Source organism: Lactuca serriola, chromosome 3 (genome assembly GCF_051521515.1).
Source record: "Lactuca serriola cultivar US96UC23 chromosome 3, Lser_US96UC23_V15, whole genome shotgun sequence".
Classification (NCBI taxonomy): domain Eukaryota; kingdom Viridiplantae; phylum Streptophyta; class Magnoliopsida; order Asterales; family Asteraceae; genus Lactuca; species Lactuca serriola.
Window position 1 is genome coordinate 109,994,342 of NC_136410.1, and position 27,623 is coordinate 110,021,964.

Consider the following 27,623-nt stretch of genomic DNA (forward strand, 5'->3'; position numbering starts at 1 on the left):
TCACCCTGATATTGTTGAGAGAAGTGTACGTCATCTCTGAAGATCACAATCTTCCATACCTTATTTTGAATTTCGCTCTCTCTCTCTCTCTCTAAACATTTCCTCTCTTCTTTCTTTCTAAAACCCTAGCCTATCATCATTGCAGAGGAATTTTCATGTTGTTTTCCACCATCTGTGCTGGACCATACCAGTTTTCACTTGACCAAGCTTTGAATTGGAAAAAAAGAGTTGTGGTCAAACTTGGTTGTTGCTTCCATTGAAAAGATTAAGTCGGAGGTTGTCCTAAAAGTTGAAGGTATTGTTGTTGAACTTATGGAAGGGGGGCTAATGGCGAAATAGCAATAGGAGCTGAGAAGATGCTTCCTGTTATTCTGGATTCTGTCCATTTTAAAAGTGGAACATTACTGTTGCTTGCATATGGTAACAATGAGCCCAGGTAAATCTGAAGATGTGAATGCCCTTCTGTTAGTCGTAAGTCTCAAGCTTATGTGGGTTTTTTTGGGTATTTTTATCTCATGAAATCCTGGAACTTTTGTTGTCCTGATGAAATTTACATTGTATCCTATGGGTGTGGGGTATTTATCAATATCAACAGTCTATACAGTGTTGAGCTTTATATATAGGCCTCCAATATTGGACAAAACTTTCTTATGTGAAACTAAAGTCAGATGGTTTGATGGGTGAAAACCTTCTACACCCTGGTGATGCCAACCGTGTATTGGAACTGTTGTTGAGTTCTTATACCACAGTTGCATTGGTGGTCAATTTTGTCCTTAACATTTTTGTACTCATCATCCTCTCTCTTAAGGTATTCAACTTTCCTAAATCTTTACAATGAGTCTTGATTCTTTTTGATGATATATTTGGTCATGCAGACAATATTTTTTGATGAGCTGCATGCAACTGAATCTCGAAAAATGGTGGAGAGACTAGTTAATTATGTTATCTACAAGGGAACATTTCTTCCGTTGGTAGTACCACCAACATTAGTTAGAGCAGGATTGTGGTCAACATGGTTGACTGTATTATGCTATTTGAAGGTACTATTACTATTACCTCACATGGTTTTGGAGTATAGATATGAAGAAAATTTGGAGATTTCTTTTATGGGTTTTACTTTTAACATTTTGTGCAGATGTTTCAAGCTCTAGCACGGGATCAGCTTGAACGGTTGAATGCATCTCCTTCTGCAACTCCATGGACTTACTTCCGTGTATATTGTGTGTTATTGCTGGTTGTCATTGTTGATGCAGTTTGGTATTTCCTCTAGAATTCTACTATTTCATAAATCTCAAGGACTTCCTTATTCATGCTTACTTCTCTCTCTCTCTCTTATATTATTTGCTGGTATTTGCAGGATAAGGACATGTCTACTGATCTACCAAACAATACCATCATTATGTAGAGTGAAGATACGGTGGAAAAAGCAGCATCTGTTGTTATAGAATTTAGTTTGGATGTTGAGGAGATTATTACTGAGGAGAATAATAATGTAAGTTGTGTTTAAAAAACCGGTTTATAAATTACATACAATAAGTTAAGTTTCTGAAGATTGAGAGAAGAATGTTATAAGAAACAAATGTCACATCCATTTGCATTGACATTTTGACATAGCAACAGGGTGAAGATGTGACAGAGAAGGCAAGAGAAGCAGATGTAAATGTTGTGGAGGATTTGGATTTGGATTTAGATTCGAGGTAACCAAGTTTGACCCATGTCTTGTTAATCTAATCATATGCTTTCTATATATAATTAATGTTGAATATATGATATATAGTATTTATTATATGAAGTTACTTTATCATCTGAATATGAAACTGAAACTGGTTAGAGATGATTATCTATTGGCATAGGAAGATGAGAATGTTAAATAGAATAGTGTTTTTTAGATCATTGTTAATTTGTTGTAAGGTAAATACATCACATATTCAAAGGGTAAAAAAGCTAAGATCTTGAGTTGTGTTAAATAGAATAGTGTTTTTTTTAGATCATTGTTCTTTTTTTTTAAATTAGTTGAAACAGATGCTGGTGATGTGAATATTGAGGAGGACATGGACATGGATACTAGTGGTCAAAGTCCTGATATTGTTCTTGTTCCTGAACAACAAAATGAGGTCAGGTTAAGGTTAAGGTTACTTTATTTATTTCTTATATAAAAAAATATTTGTAAAAAATCAGATTATTCCTAACAAACAAACACTGAGTTCTAACTTTTAATAAATAGGAGGAGGAGCATCGGAGGATAAATAAAAAAACGAATAAGAGAAAGAAGAATAAGATTGATCTAAAAAAGCGTCGCCAGAGCCTTACAGGTAGGTTAGGTCATAGGTGGTGTTTATTATTACTCTACTCACTCGTTCATCTTTATGTTAAAAATTTATGAATGAAAGTGAAACACATATTTTTATTTATTTATTTATGATTTATGATTTATGATATAAAAAATAATGGGAGGGAATGAGAATGGGAATGGCAGGGGCTGGGTCTAGTTGGACGTCATCTGGAGTAAGATGAAGCAACAGAATTAAAAGGAGACCATTGGAATATTGGAAGGGAGAAAGACTCTTATACGCTCGAGTCCATAACAGTATGTACAGTTACACTTCATTTAAAAATAATTAATTTCCCTAATTAAACTGAGAATTTGAAGTTATTTATTTATTTATGTGAAGTGAAAAGTATTGAAATTATTGATAAAAGCAATATATAATTGTTGTGTTGGTGCAGGCCTGCCGATAGTTATCGGTGTGAAATATATATCTCCAACAAGTATAGAGGAAGGTGGATTCAAGGTGGAATCTTTTGTCTCTGACAAGTACAAACACCTTGTTGAGCTGACCGCTCTCCATTAACTCATTGACTTTTTCCCATGCATGTAAGTTACTTACTTTTTGTGTTTGTGTGCAACAAAAGAAATGGTATGCACATATGCATGCATATGGTGTATCAGTCTTTGATTTTAGAATAGACGCATCAAATATCAATCATCATGTATTTGCTTTGCTTTGCTTTTTACTAATTCTAAACTGCAATTCACACCTACAATATGCATATGCTTTCTAATATACATCTCTATCTGCTGCTCAACTTAAGTAGCAACAAATTAAGGGCATCTATGTTTTTGTTATTATTCTTTGAGCCTCTGTGTATTGCTTTCGAAACACTACAGGTACACACACACTTACACACGCTGACCTATGTATTTATATAATTTTATTTTGTTTTAGGTTTTCATAATGTTTTTGGTTTAGGCGATTTTGGTTCATGGGTTTCAACTTTTTGATATATGGGTTCACCACTCAACAGGCAACACCACAAATTCCAAAATATCAAAGCTTTTAGATATGTCAGCAGCAGGCAAGACCAAGAGCCTATGATTTTTATCATTGACTTGTTAAATAAAAATAAATCATGGGAATGGGAATGGATGTGTGCAGGTTCGTTGTGGGATTGGAAGAGTGTTATATTAAGGAATGTAGGGTTTTTCTCAGATATTATGACTTTGTTAATGGCTCTGGGTCATTATGTACAAATATGGCGCCTTCATGGCATAACATTCCATCTTGTCGATGCAATGCTTTTCTTAAATATACGTGTAAGTTTTTTTAATGACATTATAATCATAATATACTTTTATTTATATAATCTTTGATAACCCCTCGAACTAAAAGTTTCATTGTATAAGATCATTTTGTGTTTTAATCTTCCAACAGTAACTATTTTTTATTTTAGTTCTATTTTAAGATTTCATTGGAATTTAATTTATTATAATACTTTATTATTTTTAAAAAATTTTAAAAGTGACTATATATGTATATGTTAACGACTACTACAAAATGACTATTTTATTCATTTAGTCCTTTCCAAAAGTAATTATTTTGTATTTTAGTTAATATAACGGTGCATCCTACTTCTTTTCTTGTAATTTCTTGATGTATATTTGGGCTAAATGCTACTTTCATTTTTTTTTTCTGATAATGTATTTTTTTTGGTAGTTTGTTGCTGGTTGTGGCAGTTTTTTAAGGGGACACCAGGACAGATGCATGAGTCACTGTGTGTGACTTTGGCTTCTTTGCCAAAACCAACTAAATTTACTGCGATCTAATCTACCTCAACTTCAGGTACTCTTGTTGTTTTTGACTTTTTTTCATATAGTTTGGAACAAGAAATGTCTTATTTCGACCTCAATTATGATGCAGGAAGTTGGAGAAAAGGGTAATTTTGTCTTTTACAACTACCATTCCATGTTTGATTCTTCTAATAATTTTATTAGCAAATTAATTTTTTGACTTTTATTTGATCAGGTCACAAGAATTATCGGAGCAGGGGTTCATTAGTCTTAAATTAAGAATTATGAAAGGCAAGATGCAACTCTATTTATTTGGAATTTGATGTTTATCATCTTTGTGTATATCTTTTTAGTTTCTATAGCATTACATTGCAGAAGGTGTCCCTTAATAGCAATGTAGGAGTAGTAGGTTAGATAGTTAGGGAAAACCTCTTAATAACAATGTATAATTAGATCCCATTAATATCAATGTATTACAATTTTTTGACATGATGTTATTGGATGAAATTGATTGTTTTTGTATATATTTGTTTACATATTTTTGTATTATGAGTAAATAAGTATCGTAAAGACGCGTCGTAAATGCATATCGAAAATGGTTACTGAAGTTTATGACACGCAAATGCGTGTCATCTTCATTTATGACAGGGGCTTCCTTGATACGCATTGCGTGTCATAAACACGCGCGTCGTAAGGTTACCACACAAATGCATGTCGTCTTCCTTTATGACAGTGCCTTCCTTGATACGCGTTGCGTGTCATAAACGCGCGTCGTCTCTCTTTATGACAGGGCCTTCCTTGACGCACATTTGCGAGTTGTCTGAGCGTTTTACGACGTGCAATGAGCGTCGTAAAAGGCTGTTTTTCTAGTAGTGGTAAGAAATACGTTTTTTTTCTCTTTGCAAATATTAGTCGTATGCTTGCTTACATACAAGTATATACTTGATTATGTACCAAAAATTCTCTAATTTTACATTGATTCTATAGGATCATATTATGCATTGAACTAAGCCTTAGAGTGTTGGTGTATGTGTTTATTTGGTTGTATTTCAACCTTTTATTTTTAGTTATACTGATACTTGATGAATGTGAAGTGATTGTCCCCTTTTTCTAGTTGTGAATTGGAATCATAATGTATTGGCATTACTGATTTAATAAAAATGTCAAAAAAGTTAAAAGCAGTAAAAGGACCCGGTTACATCTTAGAGAACGGGGCTACATGGTCACACAAAAATCTTCTGCCTAGCATGAAAGGACTCGGTTTTGTTCAAAGGAACCGGGTTATATTATATTAATAGGCCCCGGTTGTTAAATCGGGTTTTATTACTTTTTTGAAATATGACTCGCCTATAAGAAACCCGGTTGAAAACCGGGTTCATTTAAGCTTTTAATCGGGATAGTGACTTAAATCTTTCACACTACGCATGTAGATTTTTAAAATGTAATCTATGAGAGATCAAGATTCTCACATACTTTTGGCACTTTGTAGGAACAATACAACTGAATTGGCTATTGCACACTACTTATACTTTGTAGTTATAACTAGTGATACTTGATTCGTTATTCCAAAATTTACGATGCCTGTTTATACTTGCACATAACATCGTCCATCAAAACAATATTAGAGCCAATGTGAGACTAGGACCAACCTACTGGGTAGAGGCTTTGCCTCTTAGACTAGAAGTACGGAATTACGTTGTCGAATTCTACTAACTTGGTGATACTAACTTCTAACCACTAACCGATCTTTAAAAAAAAATCAACTATAAGCTCTAAGAAACCAAAGTATCTTCCATAATTAAACACAATACAACTAAAACAAATTACATACGTGATAACACACAATACAATGCTTCACTCCCACCTCTCTACTTGCTTCCATCAACAACATACATGACAAAGGACAACAATACTAGATTGTTATTTTGTCATCTCATTATTCTATATACACATATGCATCATCGTCACAAAGATATCATAGGATCTAATGATTTCCAGGAAGCTTCTCCTTGATCTTTTCCATCACCCCTTTTTTCTCGTGCCTTTCCCCTCCTTCCCCATAACCTCCACCACCAACGCCGCCTGTCGTTGAGGACACCCTTTGATGCTCTTCTGTGTTGCGACCACCGGGAAGCGTTTCTTTGATCTTCTCAGTCATCCCTTTCTTCTGGTGAGTTTCCCCTCCTTCCACATAACCACTACCAATGCCGCCTGCTGTTGTTGTGGACACGTTTTGATGCCCATCTGTATTTTGACCACCGGAAAGCTTTTCTTTGATCTTCTCCATCACTCCTTTCTTCTCGTGGGTTTCCCCTTCCCCATAACCACCACCACCAACACCGCCTGCTGTTGTTGTGGAAACCCTTTGATGCTCGTCTGTGTTTTTACCACCGGGAAGCTTTTCTTTGACCTTCTCCATCACCCCTTTCTTCTCTTCGGTTTCCCCTCCTTCTCCATAACCACCAGCAAAGCCGCCAGCCTTTGTTGTGGAGATCTTTTGATGATCGTCTGTGTTGTGAGCACCAAGAAGCTTCTCATAGCCTTCTTCGCTATGTTGATCGTAGCCTGTCCCAGTTTTAGTGCCAATGTCCGTGCCCATGCCGGTGCTGGCACTAGATTGCTTGTGACCAGCGACTCCAAGTCCCTCGTAGCCTGCACCAGTTCCTGTGCCAATGTCGCTGCCGGAATAAGGGGTGGCGCTAGGTTTGTTTTGATAAGATTCAGTTGCTCCGGTGGCGTGACCTAGACCCTGGTGACCAGTTACACCATATTCACCCTTGGTTTTCTCGGTGGTAGAGTGAAGTGGGTTTCCGTACGCATCAGTTTTTGGAATTGGGTTGCCATACTCATCTGTTTGCGGACCTTCTCCTTCGTATTTCTGATCTCCGTATTGTGCCATTTTTCTTTTCACTCGATAAGGTATAGAAGAAGCTTGAAAACGTAGAGTGGAACACTTCTTCGTTAGTGATTTTCTTGTGTTTTCTTTTATGAGATTTGGGGGTCTTTATATAGAGGAAACTGAGATAATGAAAAGGTGGTATACGCGGTGAAATGAAGATGCATGGCATCTGATAGAACCTCAGGTTGTAATCATTAATTAATGACTAAATTCATTACAAAAGCTGTTCCACGAGAAGATGGACACGTCTTTTTTAATAAATTCAGAAAATGAACAGATTCTAAACCTACATATACTATAGATAAGTCAGAAGAGTCAAATTGTGAAGTCAGGCCGTGTCGACAAGATTTGGATCGTCGACATATATTTCATGTCGGTAAGTCTTTGTTGTATACAATGTCAGCTTAATTGAATCCAAATCTATGAAAATTCACATCCGACAATTGGTTATAGTTATTTCCCCACAACACCAAAAATAAAATATTATCATTTCAGCCTCAAATCATACCCACTTCATCACTTATAAAAATACGATCACTAATTCCACCATTCTTATTTTATTATTATTTATAAAACAAATAAAAATTGAAAATAAAAATACCTCATTGAATAAAAAAAATTTAAAAGTTACATTAATCTAGAAAAAGAAAATACATGAAATGTATTTTTTATTCTTTGCTACTAGGCCGGACATGACTTATTTTAGGCCCCGGTGAAAAAACAAAAAAAGTCCTCCTCAAAATAGATCTATATATAAACAAACCCTAAATATTATATACTATGTTGAAATGAAAAAGGATGACGTGTCTCAGCGCCCACTGATGCTCCCACGAGCAGGGCACCTCGACAAAAGGCCAATGCCCGCCAGGAATACTCCGGACATCCCAGCAGAAGGCTCGTGCCAGTCAAGGGGCGCTCCCAGCTCCAAGACAAAAGATACGGTCAGGAGACAAACAATAGAATCAAACCATTACCATCAAGACCAATGAGAGCGCTCTAACGGTACCAGACACACGATCCTCCAATTAGCGATCCTGTCTACTACGGACTAGGCAGGAGCGCTAGGTATATAAGGATACGCCCTTGGCCTCACGAGGTAAGCACTCTTTCCTTGCTGAAATACACACAGAAAACCCTATAAGCATTCTAACTTGACCGTCAGAGCGTTCTTCCGGGAGCACCCTCCCGGGAACGGCTGGCGGCCTTCTTCTCTTGATTTTGCAGAGGCGACGAGGAATCCGATTCAACAACCTTGGATAGGTCAGATTCGCCATACGCATCATTTGGCGCCATTCGTTTGTGAGACGAAGAACACAAACTAAAAGCAACTTTGAAGAACCAATGGCATCCAACGGCAGCGATGGACACGGTGGATGTCAGACTAGTCCCATACGTTCCATGCCAACGTTGGACGAAACACCGCCGCCTCCGACAACCAACAGAGCAACCTCAGGCAAGGGCAGCTCCACAATAACCATCAATGCTGCCCTGCAACCCACAATCCACCGGTCGACAGCAACCTAGGCAGGGCCATTGTTGACCACCTTTCTTCAAATGCTGCCATTCTTTGTACCATCAGTGCAACAACCGCCATCGGTTCACTCAACGCCGCTACCATCATGCCAGGTCCTCAATGTCCAACCACGATTCCCGATGCCACCGTTACAACAAATGACGGCTGGACCGGGTGCAATGCTTTCGCTACCACCACTTTTCTTGGGTTTCCCCTCTCTCGCAGCGTCACATCCCCATTCGTCAAAGAATTGTTGCATTACGAAATACCCAACACAGCTAAACTGCCAACACTCAAGACCTACAATGGCACCACTGACCCAGATAGCCATATTGACACATATGAGTGGACGATGACATCCATGAAGCTTGATGAGAGGTTTTGGTGCACCTATTTTCCGACGACCCTTGATGGCAATGCGGGCACGTGGTTTAAGATGTTGCGCCCAGGTAGCATCTCCAACTTTGCACAACTCAAATACCTGTTTCTCACCAACTTTATGCAGTTGCATAAGTACAAGGGTGACTCTCACTCCAAAATTGGCTGCAAGCAGAAGGAGGGTGAGACTGTGCGAGAATATTTCACAAGGTTCATAAACGCTACACTAGATGTGTTGGGACCCGAAAAAGGGCTCATAGCTGGCGCCTTCACATGGGGACTCTTACTAGGCCCCTTATCGAAAAAACTTGTGGGTAAGAAACCCAAAACGAGGGCAGAGCTAAAAAAGAGGGTGGAATGATATTTGCGGCAAGAGGAAGGCGAGGAAGCAAAGCAAGCATGCCTAAATGCTATGACAAACAAGCGCCACAATCCAAGCCACACAGACTACTATAGGGGAAGTAGGTATTTCGACCTAGGAAGGAGGCCTCAGGCGCGGTTCCAACCATTCATCAGAGACGACGTGCGGGGTCGTCCACCGGACGTGTACATGGTTTCGGAGAAACAGAAACCAACCAAGTCACCCAAGAGTCGATACTGTGAGTACCACAAAAGCAAGACACACGATACTGCTAGTGGTTCGGTGCTCAAGAAGGAAATGGAAGAAAAACAGCTCAAGGGAGACCTGGTGGTAATAGCACGGAGCCTACGCGCCAAATTCGATGCCGAAAATGCATAGAACATGCCACAAGACGGGGCTCAACCGAAGGAGATATACATGGTACGCAACAAATGGAGTAGGGAGGAGCAAGCGGCCAACCAATGGATTCCCAGGCTCCCGACAAGAACACTCACGTTTTCCGCACAAGACCCTAGACCGGAGGGATGGAGAGGCGATAATCCACTGGTAATCCAGGCCTCCTTTAAGGATGTGATCATACACAGAGTCTATATCGACACCGGGAGTTCGGCAGAAATAATCTACGAGCAATGTTTTCGACTTCTCCCGGATTGCTGGAAGGACAGTTTCAGACCTACGGCTGGGAGGCTGGTCGGATTCACCGGTCACAGCCTATGGCCGTTAGGTACAATTCATCTCCCCTGAAGATAACTAGCCATGACAGGCAACGAAAGAAAACGGTTCTGATCGACTTTGTTGTCATCCGACACCTGGCGGAACACAACATCATCTTGGGTAGAACAACCCTCCTAAAGCTAGGACCATTCCTATCGACCATGCATGAAATCATGAAGTTCGACACCTCGGATGGTCCGGGTACAATACTTACCACATCACCCAAAGAATTGCAATACCTTACAGTCATGAAACCAGCAGAGATAACCAAGGAGACAAAGAAGCTGCAATATGATCCTGCAAAAGGAAAATAAGTAATTAACGAAAGATATCCCGATCAGCCGGTCAGCATCGGCCATAATCTCCCAAGCCATGTAAGAGAAGCAATGGTTAATCTCCTCAAGCGATACAAACATGTGTTTGCATGGACCCCTACGGACATGGTTGGGGTAGATCGGAAGGTCATTGAGCATAAAATCATGATCAAACTAGGGGTAAAGGAAGTGAAGAAGAAAAAGAGGGTCCAGGGAGGGGACCGCAAAAGGGCGATTAACACAGAGGTAGCTAAATTGACGGAGGCCGGAATAGTAAGGGAAGCAATTTTCCCAACCTGGATTGCTAACTCAGTTATGGTACGCAAGCAAGATGGATCTTGGAGAATGTGTATTGACTTTTCAGACCTGAATAAAGCATGCCCTAAGGACTACTATCCTCTCCCAGAGATCGATCAGAAAGTCGAGTCGTTGCAAGGATTCAAGCTAAAATGTTTCTTGGACACATATAAGGGGTATCATGAAATTTTGATGAGTGGGGAAGACGAAGAAAAGAAGAAGCTATTTAACCTTTCCCTTTTGTCAAGTTGTCAAGATTAGTCCCTTGAGTGAGCTCTTGTGGTAAATGAGTATGTTGGGCGTACTGGGGCGTACGTTGCGCGTACTCATGTGCTTAAGTTGGACGCGGACTCGCCTGGGTACGCTGGGCGTACCCAGGATTACGCTGGGCGTAGAGGGCCCAGATGCAAATCCTTATATTTGGTTTGTGCACTATATAAGGAATGCTAAGGCTCATTTCTCAGCCTCCATATCATAGAGTGAAACCCTAAGAGATCCTTCCATTGTCCTTAGCTTGATTGTGAGTGTTTTGGAGCTAAAAGTGCCTTGGTGTGTTAGTGAAGAAGAAGGAGAGGAGCTTGTGGAGGCTAGGGCTTGAAGTGCAAGTTTGGATCTGAGATCTTCAGAGGAAGGAGCTTCATCTAGAGGTATAAAGTTCAAAACTTTCCTCTTTATTTGGTTTGATGTTGCATGGACCATTTCTAAGGTTAAAAGTCCCAAAGGTGGAGACTTTATGACTGTAATGGACTCCATGGACCTAGATCTGTCCAATTTCAGTGATATTTGTGTTATAGATCCATAAAAATCCCAACTTGGTCGTTGTTATGGGGTCATGCTTGAGTTATGAGCTTTCTAGGGTTGGTAATGGATTGTTATGGGTGTTAGTGACTTGTCCAGCCATGCAAAGGCTTAAAGTCACCAACTTTATGGATTAAGAGGCTTAGGGATGGTTAGATCTGAAAGTTGGACGTGTGTCTTAACTGTTTAAGACCCCAAAAGCTAAGGAGTCTGAAACTGGGAGTTACGCGGGGCGTAATCCCAATACGCGTGACGTAAGGGGTCGCGTACCCCGTTTATGTGAGGACACCTAGTACGCCCAGCATACATGTTTGGTACGCATAACGTAACCCGGAGAGTTGACTTTTAGGGTTTGGTCAAATTTAGGGTCTTTGAGTAACGAGAGGGGTAAAATAGTCTTTTACCCTTCTGAGAGTACTAAGAGAAGGAATAGTCTAGCCTTGAGAGATGTATTGATTAAGAGTGTTTATTTCATATGATTAGGCGGAGGCTAGACCATATTTTTACAGAGTTCGAGATTACTGAGTTACCCGAGGTGAGTCTTCTCACTATACATTACAAGAGTGGTAATTAGAGTTATGTGACAGAGTAATTGTATGTTTTTGCATGATGAGATTTCTATGTGGTTTATGCTATGTATGTTTCAGTGTTTATAGAGTTAGGACCAGAGGGTTCATAGAGTTAGGATCGGAGGGTCCACAGAGTTATAACCTCAAGTGGCTATTATGTGTTATATGTGGTATTTTGGGGAACTCACTAAGCATTTATGCTTACAATGTTGTGTTATGTGTTTCAGTTACCGGTGAGGATCGCGGGAAGGTGCCGGCGTGATTAGTACACACATGAGGAGTTTTTATGCATTATGATCTTGGGTTGTGTTTCTATGGTTGATATGTGATACAACGACATTTTTATAATATTTATGAATGAAAGTATGTTTTTGAAAATGTAAAAATTGTTTGAAAATTTTGGGAGTTACACTCTCTTACCCATGTGCCTCGAGAAAATAAGGCACAAATAGATGTTTGAAAAGGTTCAAATGCATCTGAACCACCACCACCACCGCCACCCACTTTACCATTAACTGATAAGTACCGAATTATACTATATTTCAAAACAAGGTTCGTGAATGTCGCGAAAAGTTTAGGGAACACGATATGTGTTCTATAGAACTTGAAGCAACAATATCCATGCTTCTAAAACTTAATAATAATTATGTTGGAGATGATACTGGTGCCGCAAATAGGGTCGAGGTAGTTTTATTTATTATTTCAGTCTCATAAATTTTTTATTTAACTTTATGGTATACTTGTTTTTGCATAGTTTATAATTAAACATTATTGAGCTATACTGGCACATATCATGGATGATGTTGGTACAACATACTATAATGACCTCGGACCATGATTATGGGTTAGATGGACCGGAACAGCTGCCAAATGATGACCCTGAGAAGCCGTCTACATATATTCAATCATCGGATGTAAAAGAGATTCCCCAGTAAGAATACAAAATGTCTACAACATCTCTTAGGCGTTATCTACACCTAAAAAGTAATGTCCACATGGTATACTTCTTCATGGATACTAATGAAGAGGAAAGGTCTTACATGCCAACAACCAACACCGTTAGACAATGTTTAGAACCTACCATACACACTCTTTATAAAGAATGGGATGTTTTAATGTTTATTGCTCACTGTATTATCACTAGGATACCGAAGATTGAGTTTTGGACGAGATTATATGGCGATACTCACGTGGGCAGGTTGGAATATGATGTAAGGTATATAATTATGTTATCATTACGTACTACGCTTCTAATAACAATGCTTACTTTATTGTAAAAAAAATATTGGTGGTGCATCATGATGTAGATCTCATTGTTGACAAAGTGTATATGGGACAATGCTCGGTGGACGATTGTGTTGTCAGCTTTCATCACCGACGTATTTGAATGGAGTGACATGACTGATAGACCTGTTTAGCTAACTTGGTATGAGTATGATATGGTATATTGTGTTTCGATTACATTACATAAGTCATAGTAATTTATAATATAATGTAATTTGATGGTTAATTAATTCCAACCTTTTGTGTAGCTTTACATCCATATCAATATACCATGTGTTCACTGGTTTTCGAGAGTTTGGATTTGAAGACATTCAAAAAGACAATATATGATAGTCATTGGGTGAGCGACTAATGTTTAGAAAATCAATCTTGGTTTACATCTATGTGAGCCCGCATCTACTAACTCCTAGTGGGTAGCAATTATTGAAGTACCAAACCAACTGATGTAATCCCCATTCAAAGGGATTATTGAGTGTTTTTGTGTTAGTACATAAAGATGTTGATCAAGGGAAAATCGTATTTGATAGAGAATGAAAACGATACATGGGCCATCTAATATCACAAACGATTGGCAAAAATGTTTTGGGGTAAGAAGATAAAACCCATTTGAACATTATATTGTAATATTATTTAAAACAAATTTAAGTTATGTGTTTTTTACTTTGTTTTGTAGATTTTAAGATACCATGCACCGTTAGTTATGCAATATAGATTTTATAAAAACAAATATTATAAAAAAAACAAAAAACAAAAAAATTAACGCAAAACACTAAATTTCTAAATAACGTAAATCGTGAGTTGGCGGCAATGACAAACCTTAAGCTTTTTTTGAGACATGGCGAGCCATGACGTCTGTAACGCGTGACTTAAGTTGAGAATTTTGTATATAATTAATATATATATATATATATATATATATATATATATATATATATATATATATATATATATATATATATATATATATATATATATATATATATATAAAGACCCTATTTATCTCCTGCATCTTAAAACAATTTCACCGGGCTTATTGGAAGCCACATTATCTACAAAAAACGACGCCATGAGTATTAATATTCTACTCATAACGACTCACGTTCCATTGTGTCGTATCGGCATTCATCCACTCTTCTACATTCATCCACCTATTCTCGTCTCCCATTTACAACAACTCTGACTTCCTCTTCAAGAAAACCAATGACCACATCGTTTACAGAAAAAAAAAAAAATACCCTATTTGGAGGCCACATAACACAACATAGTCGTCTTTCTCTCTTGGAGATCAATTGAAACTCATTGTTTCCTTAAACATAGGTTAGAAAATAAAGTCGATGATAGATACGGTCCATGATCGTGGTAAGTTGTAGCCCAAAATTGATTTTTTATTTCAGTTTTATTTTGGGATTTAGTTCTTAACCGTTTCAATGTATAAGCCTTAATCGACTAATTTCAACAATCGTAGGGGTCAATTTGCTTTAAGAAAAAGTGGTAATTTGTTGATTTCAATCCACGCCAGACACTCCACTGCTTTCTCCCTTAAAATATGGTTTGAAGTGCATATGTTTTCCTATATAAAAGCCTATTTACATTTATGACCACAACATATGATTTTATATGTATGACTACTTCTATTGTTACCCTTTAGATTCAAGTTATTACATTTTTGCTAATCCAAGAAATTTACCTGGTTTCTATGGTGAATGTTATGATTCAAATGAACAAAAATCAAGAAAATCAAAATGCTCACTCTGATCAGTTTCTTAATTTTGTATATCAAGAATGGAATGTCACCACTTCCATAGTTCTACTCTAAACAAAAATGAACCACACAATAATTTTTCTCATCTAGATTGTAAATTGTAATATTGATACATTGACATGTTTTAGACTTAAATTCAAATAATGAATTTTGATTAGTTTCTAACTTTCTATATCATTCCACAAACCAAAATTCCCTCTGCCTTAAATGACACCACTTCTTTAAACATACATGATTTGTGGTTTAACATTTTTACTTTCTTTAGGTCCAACAAAATTGTATCAGTTATGCATGGGGAATTTCTTTTGTCAAAAATGCAAATTCTGCTAAGATAATGTAAGCTTCAATATCATGTCCAATTATTCTTGAACCATGAGTTATGTAGTGTATTTTGTTTTATGTTTGTAGCTTTCATGTACATGGTGCCTGGTTTGTGGCTATGATCTTCATGGACCAAAGTTTCCAATTTTTATGGCATCCAAAAATATGGGGCAGAGAATTAACAATTGCTCTTTTGTTTATAGATAAGACGTGGAGACCCCTTCTTATCTCCTTACACATGTAAGAACATCTATTAAATTAACGATTATTGTGGTTATCATATTTTTTATTTTTTATTTTTTTTAGGTATAACCATTAACGTCGACAAGCTTGGATTTTGAGGTGTTTATATATACAGTTTGCCAATTCAAACCAATAGTTGCTATCATCATACCAAGAGGAGGTTTTTGATTGTTAGCTTTGTTTTGGCTTATAAAATCAATAACTTTGGTTACATATATTGTCGTCTAAGGCTGAGGCTAAGGTATATCTATACTATTCTTACGACTGCCGCAGTCCTTATCTTCATTGTTTTATCTTTTCTTATTGTATATGTTAGCTGACATGTATAAATATTTGTTTAATGTGGGACTAAGAGTAGCTTAATATATGACCATTAGACCCTCAGTGATAGATTTTGTAGGGTGCAGGTAACTTATACCTTTTCTTGAATCATTTATGAGTGTAGATTTGGTGGTATCTTGTAATTTTTTACCCAAGATAATGGTTTTATAAACTTGTTGGAGATGAAAACTAAGTGTAATGAATTTGCATTTCTAGGAACACTCAAAAGTTGCTTTAATGGATTTATTTCCAGATGGTGATTTTGCTAATTTGTATCTTGGTGTTTACTATATTTTAGGACACAAGTATGAAGCCTCGTTGATTGCTATCAAAGTTAGATTGTTATCTAATCAGTTTATTTATTTATTTATTTATTTATTTATTTACGATGAGTACTAAAATGCAAGAAAAAAATGAAGTAAAAGAAATGCATTATGAGGATAAATTGGTTTTAATAGATGAATACTATGCACTTTTCTACGTATTTCCTTGCAAAATAACAATTCGTGACGAACCATTTGAAAAACATTCATATGAGGTATAGAAATAGATAATTCCTTCATTAATGTGTATATTTCCTTATATTGCATACAAGAAAAAAAAAATTTAATCTTAACTCTATATACAACCTTTCGTGTACGTCTTATTATCAATTCAACATCTTTTTCATTCTAAAAAAGATATAATTTTTGATGTAATATATATATATATATATATATATATATATATATATATATATATATATATATATATATATATATATATATATATATCTTAATTTATTCTGTGTAATAATGACCTAATTTTATCATGTTACAGGCTATCACGACATTACTCGCATGAATAATGGTCATCGAGGATGGAGAAACCACCATTTATTGTTCAATATAGGCTTGGTACAAAATATCGTTATCTTAAAGATAATGGTCATTACAAAGAAAGATAATCATGTAACATTGTCCACTATAAGAGGAAGACAATTTTCTAGAAAATATTTCAATTGTCACCTTTGAGGCACCCAAAGATACTTCTTCTACAAGGATACTCTATATAGTATATATTCTACAAGGATACTCTATATAGTATATATAGTATGGACAAACGTTTTTACTATTGGGTTCCTATGAAACAGATAATAATTGGTCATTTTCATAACTTTAACAAAAAAATAGTTATTCTACAAGGATACTCTATAGAGCATGGACGAACGTTTTTAATTTGGGTTCCTATGAAAGAGATATAGTAATTGGTTATTTTCATAATTTTAACAACTAGACGATAAAAGACCAACATGGTACAAAAACAGTATCATACGAACCAGTAAAACACAAATAAATATTTTTGGAAAAATTTTAAAAAATGACCACAATGTGCTTTTATTTTTATCAATAAAAGCAATAAAATTCATTTCCTCACTGGCATTGTAGTTTTTTTTTAATATCATATACTTAGACAACATCGAAAGAAATTCTAAATAATATACTTATATTATGTGGGTCGTGCTTAGCACGGGCCTAAAAATTTTCATATATATATATATATATATATATATATATATATATATATATATATATATATATATATATATATATATATATATATATATATATATATGGTTAGTTTCATGCGAGACGACCTAATTTTGTGAGACCGTGAGACACATTTTTTTATTATTTTTTTTATTTTTTTTTATTTTTTTAGTTAATTAAAGTTCCGAAAAAAATATTTAAAAAAAGAATTTTTGGATTTTTCCATTTATTTTGCATTTTAAAATTATTTTTTACAAATATATACAGTGTAATATTCTATTAGAATATTTCACGTATTTTTCAAAAACAAATGAGACTTTTTTTTATTTTTTTTAGTTAATTCAAGTTCCGAAAATAATACTAAAAAAAAAAGAATTTTTAGATTTTTCCATTTATTTTGCGTTTTAAAATTATTTTTTTAGAATATGTCAATGTAATATTCTATTAGAATATTTCACATATTCAAAAAAACGGGATTTTTTTTATTTTTTTTAGTTAATTCAAGTTCCGAAAATAATATTTAAAAAAAGAATTTTTGGATTTTTCCATTTATTTTGTATTTTAAAATTATTTTTAGATTCGGTCTCACGGTCTCTCACAAAATTAGAATAGTTTCAAATGAACCTGAACCTATATATATATATATATATATATATATATATATATATATATATATATATATATATATATATATACGGATTAGCTACGGATTTTTCTTATTTTCGATTTTTCGGGCACCAAACGTCGTTTTTTTCGCTTCATTTTTTTTCACACCTCTACTATACATGGTTATCTATATTTTCACTAACTTATAGCTATTAATATCGTTCATAAAGCCGTGTGCACATACGGGATCTATTACTCGTTTAATGGTTTAACACTATAATTCTTATGAATACGTTCACATACATCTCACAAACAGTAAATATCTACATGATGATGATGATTATGATCATCATCATCATCATCATCTCCACCATCATCATCATCGGTTTGCCGACATCGTAGATTCCTTACCGCCACCATCGATTCACCGGCGTCGTAGCAGGGCAGACCACCACCCCCACCACTCGGAAGACCGAAAGGGAACACAAAATCTCCAAACTCCAGCGTCCAGCCCCACACCTCCACTCCTCCATCTGGTAATATGCTCGTTTATTATTTTTTTTTTCAGTGCATTTGATGTAACATCCTAAAATACAACAAAAAAAAATTGTTTTAATAATAATAAAAATCATATGCTGAACGTCATATCATAAAACCATACGTCAAATATCTCAAACCATAATAAAATGTCGTGATACAACTGTATCAAATCAAACTAAGTATCAAAACAATCTCCCAGGACAAAAATTGAAGTTGTGGTGTGTGCGATGTCATCATCCCGAGCTCTTTCCTTTACTTGCGGAAGTACCTGAAACCAAAATTGAAGCTGTAAGCACAAAGCTTAGTGAACTCCCCCAAATTACCACATACCAAACAAACATATAACAATTATTGGGCCTTGCCCACTGCATCGGACCGAAGTCCGGAAACTGCATCGGACCGATGTCCGGAACTAACTAGGGCCTTGCCCTCTGCATCGGACCGAAGTCCGGAACTACTGAGGCCCTGCCTCCTGCATCGGACCGAAGTCCGGAACTAACCACATCGGACCGAAGTCCGGAACCGACTGCATCGGACAGAAGTTCGGAACTACTGAACATAGCATAGCATAAACATATCAACTAACAAAACAACATATACTGCATACTGCTTCGGGCCATAACCCGGAACACATAACACGCAAACCTGTCCGAGCCACGAAAGCGTCAAACATACTAACTACTACATCAGACCGAGGTCCGTAAACTATTACTAATTGAACAGGCCGGCATTGTGGCCTTAGACCCGCTCCTACTGGAAGGGAACTCACCTTGTGATCTGGCTGCTGAGTGTATGGCTCTGGAAGCTATCTGTTGCTGCTCCGGTATCTCCCCGGCTACAATTCCACAAACACACTCAATCAAATACTAATAACTATATTGGGGTAAAATAAATCTTTTACCCCTGGCCAAAGTCAACTCTCCCGGTCAAAGTCAACATACAGTTGACCTGACTCACCGAGTTGGGCCGCCAACTCGCCGAGTCCCTACTCTCACTTCTCAACCCTGTTTGCTGCTACTCGTCGAGTATGGCATCAACTCGACGAATTTCCTTTCGATTTTAGAACTCAGGCTATCTGCATCCAACTCGCCGAGTTATGTGAACAACTCGACGAGTTGTTCTTGAACTAAGAAGGTTGCCTTGGACTCGCCGAGTTGTATGAACAACTCGTCGAGTCCCTCCATTAATGAGTCTGACCCCGGCTCACTGAGTCCATTCCACTACTCACTGGTCCCTACTCGAAATCACTCAAAAAGGGGAAAAATCGTGGACTCGCGGCTCGACTCGCCGAGTCCGAAGAACGACTCGCCGAGTCGCATGTATGCAGTTACTATAAACTCGATTCTGCTTGAATCTAGCGCATATAACTTGTAGATCTGGGCTCCTTAGGTTCGATTAACACGTAAAGATTCTATCCTTACGTGCCCATAAGCATCCATGAAGATTAAAAGGCTCAAAAAGCATAATAAAGGCTAGATCTAGGGTTCTCATGCAAAGCAACTTCAAAAAGGCAATAGATCAGGGCTCCACAACTCCTAAATGAATAGATCTAGGGATATCTCAACCCATCAAGGCATCCATACAACTATAAAGCCTCGAAAATACATTAAACTAGCCTTAGAGGTGTTCCAATGGAGGTTTTAAGCACAAAACATAATGATTCCGAGAAATACCTCAATGAACTCTGATTTTGACCTTGGATCTTTGCTCTACACCACTTCTTTTTGGTCCTTTCTTCTTTTTCTTCTTCAAACCTTCAAGAATCAACACAAAACACTTTAATCAAACAAGGAATGGTTTAGGGTTGCTCACAGACTCTCTGAGGGTGAAGGAGGCGAGTTTGGGGCACATATCATTGCTTAAATAGTGAGCAAACCCGAGGATTTAGGGTTTCTTCCAGACAGGCGGACTCGCCGAGTCCCGAATATGGACTTGTCGAGTCGCCGACTTACACGTGCTCGAAATCCTTTCTCTACTCGACGAGTCGGGCTATAGACTCGCCGAGTCCCTCTGAAAAACTTCTAAATAAATAAACATGAAAACAACATACCAGAGACGGGACGTTACATTTGAATGTCAAAGACTCGTTTTTTCTTCAATTTTCAACACACTGGAGTAGTCCGATCTTACAGTGATTGTAAAATCATTAGATTGGATTTCTGAATGCCAAAATTTTGCCCATATTATATTTCGCAGCTGTCCAAAGTTTGTAGATCAAAGAAGAAAGAAGGTGCTAGTGAACTATCTCATGGCTCTATTTTTGGACCTTCAAATGATATCTACAACAAGTTAGTATCACAATAACACTCTATTTCATTTTTATAATAGAGAGATTAAGGTATTATATTATTTTCATATGTTGTTATCTTGGCATTATATGCCTGCAGAATGGTTTCATTTGTAATGGAGGATTTTGTTAAAGAAATATGGAGCAATGGAACCTTCTCAGTTTGTTCATGTAATGTCAGTTGTTGGTGATAGATATGATGATAACATGCCATGTATGTTTTGGTTCCTATTGTGGGAATAATTATTGTTTGTTGATGTAATGTCAGTTTTAGGATTTAGAGAATGTATAGAAACAACTTTTGTCTAGGATTTAAAATTTATTAGGAGGATATAAACAACATTTGGTAATTTCCAAAGGCTTAAGAGTTTAAATTTTCTTATTCATGTTGGCTTTCACCATTTGCAAGTTGTTTAATGCAATAAAAAATGTAAACGTTTGCTTCAAAGAATCTTTTGTCTATATCTTTAGGATTTAAAAGTGCTTGGAAAGAAACTAAAAGTTTAAGAGTTTTTTTTTCTGTGTGCATGGGGGTAATATGGCTCGAAATTCCTCTTTACAAGTGCTTTTGATTTTCAAGAAAATACAAGTTCAAAAGGCATCAGGTATGTTTGGTAGTCTTGGAAGGAAATGTGTTTTATTTTTGAGCTACTTAAATGAAAGATATACAGGCTTATTATAATATCCTATTTTTATTTTGTCTTATTTATTGTGTTGTACTGTAAAAAATGTTCTCAATTACTGCTATAATAAATAAATAAATGAAAGTACATTGCTATATTTGTATTTTTTTGTGATAATTGATTATGGTGTATTGAAATAGGAATAATTGTTGGCCTTTGATTCAAAACTCAAATTGAAGAACACTTGTGAGTCTTTATCGATTCAACTTATCCGATAATTTGCCAAGTAATCCACCAAATAATTCTTAATTTTATGTTTGTAAACACTTAGTTAAACTTTTGTAGTTGACACTTTTAATATGTATTATTAGACACATTTAATGTATTATTAGACAATGTTCCTTAGTAACATGTATTTGTATTTGATATTTTTTTTAGGTTTATTTGTTTTATTATAATGTTATTTATTTTGTGATTGTTATAAGTTGAATGTAATGGGGGGTTTTTTCAATAATTTGGAGATAAAAAACTGATTTTTTTTAAATAACTTTTTGCTGTTTTTTTTTTAAATTAAAAGTAATTACCTACGGATTACCTACAGAAAATTCGTAGGTAATGTGAGCCGTAGGAAATCTGTAGGTAATAAAGTCAATGGTAGTCAAAGTTGGCTCTGTCGGTAATCCGTAGCTATGTATTTCCGTAGCTATTCCGTAGGAAAATAGTCAAACATGACTCTCGTTAGTAACCCGTAGGTATTCTGTAGCTATTGTTTTCCGTAGTTATTCCGTAGGTATTATACCCACGGAAAAAGTCGTAGATATTCTGTAGCTAGTCCGTAGCAATTCCGTAGGTATAAATTTCCCACGGGAATTTATGCTACAGGATATTTTCCGTAGCCAATCCGTAGATATTGCCTTATACCTACTGAATAGCTACGGATTGTGCCGTAGCTGTTTCCCTAGTTTTCTTGTAGTGAATGGATGGCTTCAAAAATGTGAATTCAATTCAATATCAAAGGAAATTGTTCAATCAATGGTCTGGGATTGCTAATTGGTGTATTGTTGATTTGTTTTGTTATTTATGGTATTTTTCATGAATAGGGGTATTTTGGGTATAAAAATATTATATGTATGCTTTGTTCTAAATGTTGAATCAAATTTGTGCTTAAAATGTATGTTTTTACAACTCTTCAGCAACTTCATCCATCAAAAAAGGGAAAAATAGTTATTTTTTATCAGTTAGCACATTCAGTTAGATATATAATTAAAATGCATGATTTCTTACTTAGTCAGGATTTGTTATCTAAACAGACTATTCTCAGTTAGGATTTCTTACGTTGACAGACTATTTTCAGTAACTATCAAGTTGGACCTAAAACTTTCTTAAAGGATACAAAAAAGTTTATATGAATTTACATTATATTGGGGTAAAAGGTTTTTTTTAGGATTTTTTGTTTTTATGAATTTGATAATGAAAAATCTAGTCAGCAAGACTATTTGTAGTTTGCTATAAGGGATGTTGGCCTTTTGTGCGACACGGTTTCGCTATCGTTTCTACACAGTGTAGTGGTTGGTTTAAAAAATGAAATAAGTATTTATAAAAACTTATTCACTGGACATACTTAAACTTGACATGACCTATATAAAGGCCACAAAACGTACGACTCCTGAAAAAGATATGACCTATATAACAACCACAAAACGTACATCTGCTAAAAAATATATACCTAACAAGGATCTTGTCTATATGAAAGGCATCTCCAAAAGCAATTCCAACGATCGACCTATACAGACAACAAATTTCCCAATCACAACCTATCGTGTCCCTCCACACCTTCCGTTTTTTTGTAGCGAGTCAGTTATTTTGCACAATTCATGGAGGTTTGCAAAATGTAATCTATGAGAAGGGAAGATTCTCTCACATACTTTGGCATTTTGTGGTGATAATACAACCGACTTGGCTATTGCACACTACTCATGGGTTGTAGTGTTAGAGTTAGTGATAATTGATTGATTATTCCAAATTTTATGATGCCCATGTTTACTTGCACGATAACATCGTCCATTAAAACGATATAACAGCAACATGGACTAAACACAATTACACAAGACAGGAAATTAAGTAATTATCTATAAGCTCTAGAACACCAAAGTATCATGGAAAAACGCAATAAAACTAAACCAAATTACATACGAGATAACACACAATACAACGCTCAATCCCACCTCTATGCTTCTTACCCATCAAGAACATACAAGGCAAACGACACCAATACACCAGATTATTATTCAGGCATCTCATTATTCTATATACACATGCATCGTCACAAAGATATCATAGGATCTAATGCCCAGAAAGCTTATCCTTGATTTTCTCCATCACCCCTTTCTTCTCGTGGGTTTCCCCTTCCCCATAACCACCACCACCAACACCGCCTGCTGTTGTTGTTGAATGCTCGTCCGTGTTATGACCACCAGGAAGTTTTTCTTTGATCTTCTCCGTCACCCCTTTCTTCTCGTGGCCTTCTTCTCTATGTTGATCGTAGCCTGCCCCAGTTCCTATGCCAATGTTGCTGCTGGACAAAGGGGTGGCGCTAGGTTGGTTTTGATAAGATTCAGTTTCTCCGGTGGCGTGACCTAGACCCTGGTGACTAGTGACACCATAATCACCCATGGTTTCATCGGTGGTAGAGTGAAGTGGGTTTCCGTACTCATTAGTTTTCTGAACAGGGTTGTCATACTCATCTGTTTGCCGACCTTCTCTTCCGTATGTCTGATCTCCGTATTCTGCCATTTTTCTTTTCACTCGATAAGTTATAGAAGAAGCTTGAAAACGTAGAATTGAACACTTAGTTCGTTTGTGTTTTTTTTAATGAGATTCAGGTGGCTTTATATAGAGGAAAGTGAGATGATGAAAAGATAGTTTACGTGGCGAAATGAAGATGCATAGCATTAATAAACCTACATACTATTATAGATAAGTCATAAAAGTCAATTTGTGTAGTCAGGCTGTGTCGACAAGATTTGGTTCGTCGACATATAATCACCTCTTCTTAGATTCCTGCTAATTGGTCAGTTTTTTTATTTTTTATTTTTTTTTATTATTTTTTTTAAAATTATATACTATATTCGTTGTTTCCAAAAAAACACATATTTCATGTCGGTAAGTCTTTGTTGTTTTCACAGATTGAATCCAAATTTATGAAAATTCACATCCGAATAACCTTTAATGAAAATTGATAAACTAGATTGAGTCGAATTCACAAATAAATATTTTAAAATGTGATTGTAAGCTCATTTATAATACTGGTTATAGTTATTAATTAATTCCCGTACTCGATCATTCCACCATTCTTAATTTTTTTGTTTAATAAAACTAACATTAATAGAAAATAAAACTACATCATTGGGAAAAAAGGTCACATTAATTTAGGAAAAAAATACCCCTGGCTTTCTTCTTAATGATTCCTTCTTATTTCCTAGAATATTTTTACAAAAATTAATGGGGTATGCAAACTTTTCTTGTATCCGTTGGATTACATGTTTAAACCAATAACTAAATTAATATATAGTTGAATTATTAGCAAACTCTTTTTAGGGTGCACACTGCACTCAGACATAGTAATTCAATATGATAACTTTTTAGAGAGAAAACAAATTTATTAATTTACTGTATGATTAATAAATAACAGCAAATGAAGTTATAAATATGTTATGGAAATAACATATTAACTAGAAATAGTATTATTTAATTAATAACAAATCATAAATTAATTGAAATTAAGTTTAGGAATAATCGGATTAATTAAAAGTGCGAGGGCTAGAGTGTAATTGTTCCATAGTTGAACAAATTAGGGTCCAGAACCTTCCTTGGATGGGTGGGCGAAATTAGGGATATTATGGGAATTCTGCAATATTCTCTACAGATAAATAAGAGTTTGGATAATTACCAATTTGAATTAATATTATTTTATTCAAATTATTGTTATCTAGGGTTTCTTAAATTTAATATATAAAAGCCCCTCGACCTATGATTTTTGGCCATCTCTTTATTCATAAGGATAGTCGAAATTTCTCCATCCCCTCTCTTCTCTCTTTAAGTCTCCTTGTTGCTAGGGTTGGGTCTGAACCATCAGATGAATGAGATTTCTAGTGCTAGTTTAACTTCAAGCAGGATTGTGATTGATTATCTACTAGTATAATCAAGAGGTATGTAATTCTAAACCATTTTTCCATTTTTGAAATACTTCGCGTTCTTATAGGATTCTTGATATTCAACTGGTTATTAATTCAATATTGAAAACATAGATCCTTTAGGTTTCATACAAACTTGGGGTTTAAGTTTTACTGCCAAAATATGATTTTTGTAACCTATAAATCCCATTAGGGATACCAGAGCGCATGTTTTCAATTGAATATGCATAATAGTTGAATAGATCAAGATTAGGGTTTATATAAATTAAACCCTAAAGGATGCAAATTTTGACTTGGGTTAGGGTTCTTGAAACCCTACCCTCCACCCTTTAAATTCGAAATTTCTCGGGTTTCCTTATTTAATAATTATTAATCTTAAATTGTTTAAAATGCGATAATTAAAATTGGATAACCCATTATTGCTTCATTTTCGAAAATTTAGATGGAAAGGGATTACAGTTAAATTAAATTATCTAATTAATAGTTAATGGTAAATAATGTTTAATCCTCATAAGATTTAAATTAATTTATTTAAATGTTAATTAAAAGATAAAGATTAAATCTTAATTGGTTTATTTCAAATTGAAATAACTCTCTTAATTTCGAAAATATACATTAAACCTACTATTTTAGAAAAGTTTTTAAAATACACCTTCTATATATACAAACATATATATATATATATATATATATATATATATATATATATATATATAATATTATAAGTTAATTACTATATGTATAAGATTAGGTCTATTGGATCGCTAGTAAGTCTTATTCACGAAACTGAACTATAATGGGGGCAGGGGGATAAGGAAACTGCCTATAAAATGATAGTTAAATGTTTAGTCAGTTTATTGGGAATGATGTGAGTGTACATAGGGCGGTGGGGGTACTACAACATCCCAGAGAAAAACTTATATATATATATATATATATATATATATATATATATATATATATATTATCTATAAACAAGCTCTATGTTATTATACCAGCCAACTAAATAGATTGTACCATGTCTTTGATGTTTGGGATTGGATAACTACATGAAATATATCTTTTTTGGTTGATATATCAAGTGTAGAGAGAATAAGTTGCGGGCCAATATGGATGATCAAGTTTTAAACAATTGTTAGTTCAATTTTATTAAGAATGATGTGATTCTACAAGTTTTTAGCGACAATATCATTGATCGATTTTAAGACTTGACAACTAAGAAATTTCAATTGTAACTTTTCTTAAATTATATTTTTTGATTTACGATTTTAAATTTTAAAAAATCTATGCATATACTATTTTGAATCTTAAAAAATTTTGTAACACCGTCTCAAAAATTACGGCTATGCGACTATGTGCTCCTACCTCCTCTCGTGAATCAACTACTAATTGAACCTATAAATCATAAAATAATCTACAACATCAGACCATGGGTCTGGTGAGTTATATTATGATATGTTTTCATGTTTTCATACTCTTCTACTTTGTTCTTTTATTTTATTACTCTTACTTTATGCCAACTCATGTCTTCTCATACTTTATTCATACTCTATCTTAGCCTCTTCCCGACTCTTCTCAAACCTCTTCCCTTTCTCATCTCTTTCCTCTTATTCTACTTTATCAACACTTCTTATTATGTCAACTTCTCTTACGTCATACTCTCTACTCATTCCAAGGCATACTTCTTCCTTTCTCTTCATCCTATCTCATCTACACTCCCATATGTTCTTGCCTCCTATCTCTCATTCTTATTTTGACCCAACCACTCTAATCATCTATGATAGCTCCACCTGTCATATATGGGACACCATAACTCTAACTTACCAGAGTACAACCTTATGGGTTAAGTCCCATCACATTGATCCTACACGAACCCTTTAACTAGTTCTATTTTATTTAATGTTTCATGGATTACAATGATCCCTTACAGATCCTCTACACTTAATCCTTCATGGATTATGTCAAGTTTCTCTAAAGAAACTTTTTATCTTGTTCCATTCAT

The 27,623-nt window shown here is 35.4% G+C and overlaps 3 protein-coding genes and 1 pseudogene across 5 annotated transcripts; 2 read left to right on the forward strand and 2 right to left on the reverse strand.

Moving 5' to 3' along the window:
• The first annotated feature begins 564 nt into the window (after positions 1 to 564).
• On the forward strand, positions 565 to 4,061 carry LOC145095614 (E3 ubiquitin protein ligase RIN2-like; annotated as a pseudogene).
• Positions 4,062 to 5,842: 1,781 nt separating this feature from the next.
• On the reverse strand, positions 5,843 to 7,056 carry LOC145093028 (uncharacterized). The gene has a single exon (XM_079031066.1). The coding sequence runs from the start codon at positions 6,966 to 6,968 to the stop codon at positions 6,054 to 6,056; it is 915 nt and encodes a 304-aa protein (XP_078887192.1). The 5' UTR covers positions 6,969 to 7,056; the 3' UTR covers positions 5,843 to 6,053.
• Positions 7,057 to 15,581: 8,525 nt separating this feature from the next.
• On the forward strand, positions 15,582 to 21,811 carry LOC145094624 (uncharacterized). Of its 3 annotated transcripts, XM_079032750.1 has the most exons (6): positions 15,582 to 15,763; positions 16,663 to 16,739; positions 18,381 to 18,514; positions 20,715 to 20,806; positions 20,906 to 21,019; positions 21,629 to 21,811. In XM_079032750.1, the coding sequence occupies exons 2-5, from the start codon at positions 16,703 to 16,705 to the stop codon at positions 20,994 to 20,996; spliced, it is 354 nt and encodes a 117-aa protein (XP_078888876.1). In that variant the 5' UTR covers positions 15,582 to 15,763; positions 16,663 to 16,702; the 3' UTR covers positions 20,997 to 21,019; positions 21,629 to 21,811. The 3 variants fall into 3 exon arrangements, with proteins under 3 accessions (XP_078888876.1, XP_078888878.1, XP_078888875.1); XM_079032752.1 differs by lacking the exon at positions 20,906 to 21,019; XM_079032749.1 differs by lacking the exon at positions 21,629 to 21,811 and having other exon boundaries at positions 20,906 to 21,524.
• Positions 21,812 to 23,580: 1,769 nt separating this feature from the next.
• LOC145094625 (uncharacterized) lies at positions 23,581 to 24,312 on the reverse strand. The gene has a single exon (XM_079032753.1). The coding sequence runs from the start codon at positions 24,219 to 24,221 to the stop codon at positions 23,772 to 23,774; it is 450 nt and encodes a 149-aa protein (XP_078888879.1). The 5' UTR covers positions 24,222 to 24,312; the 3' UTR covers positions 23,581 to 23,771.
• Between the last annotated feature and the right edge of the window lie 3,311 nt (positions 24,313 to 27,623).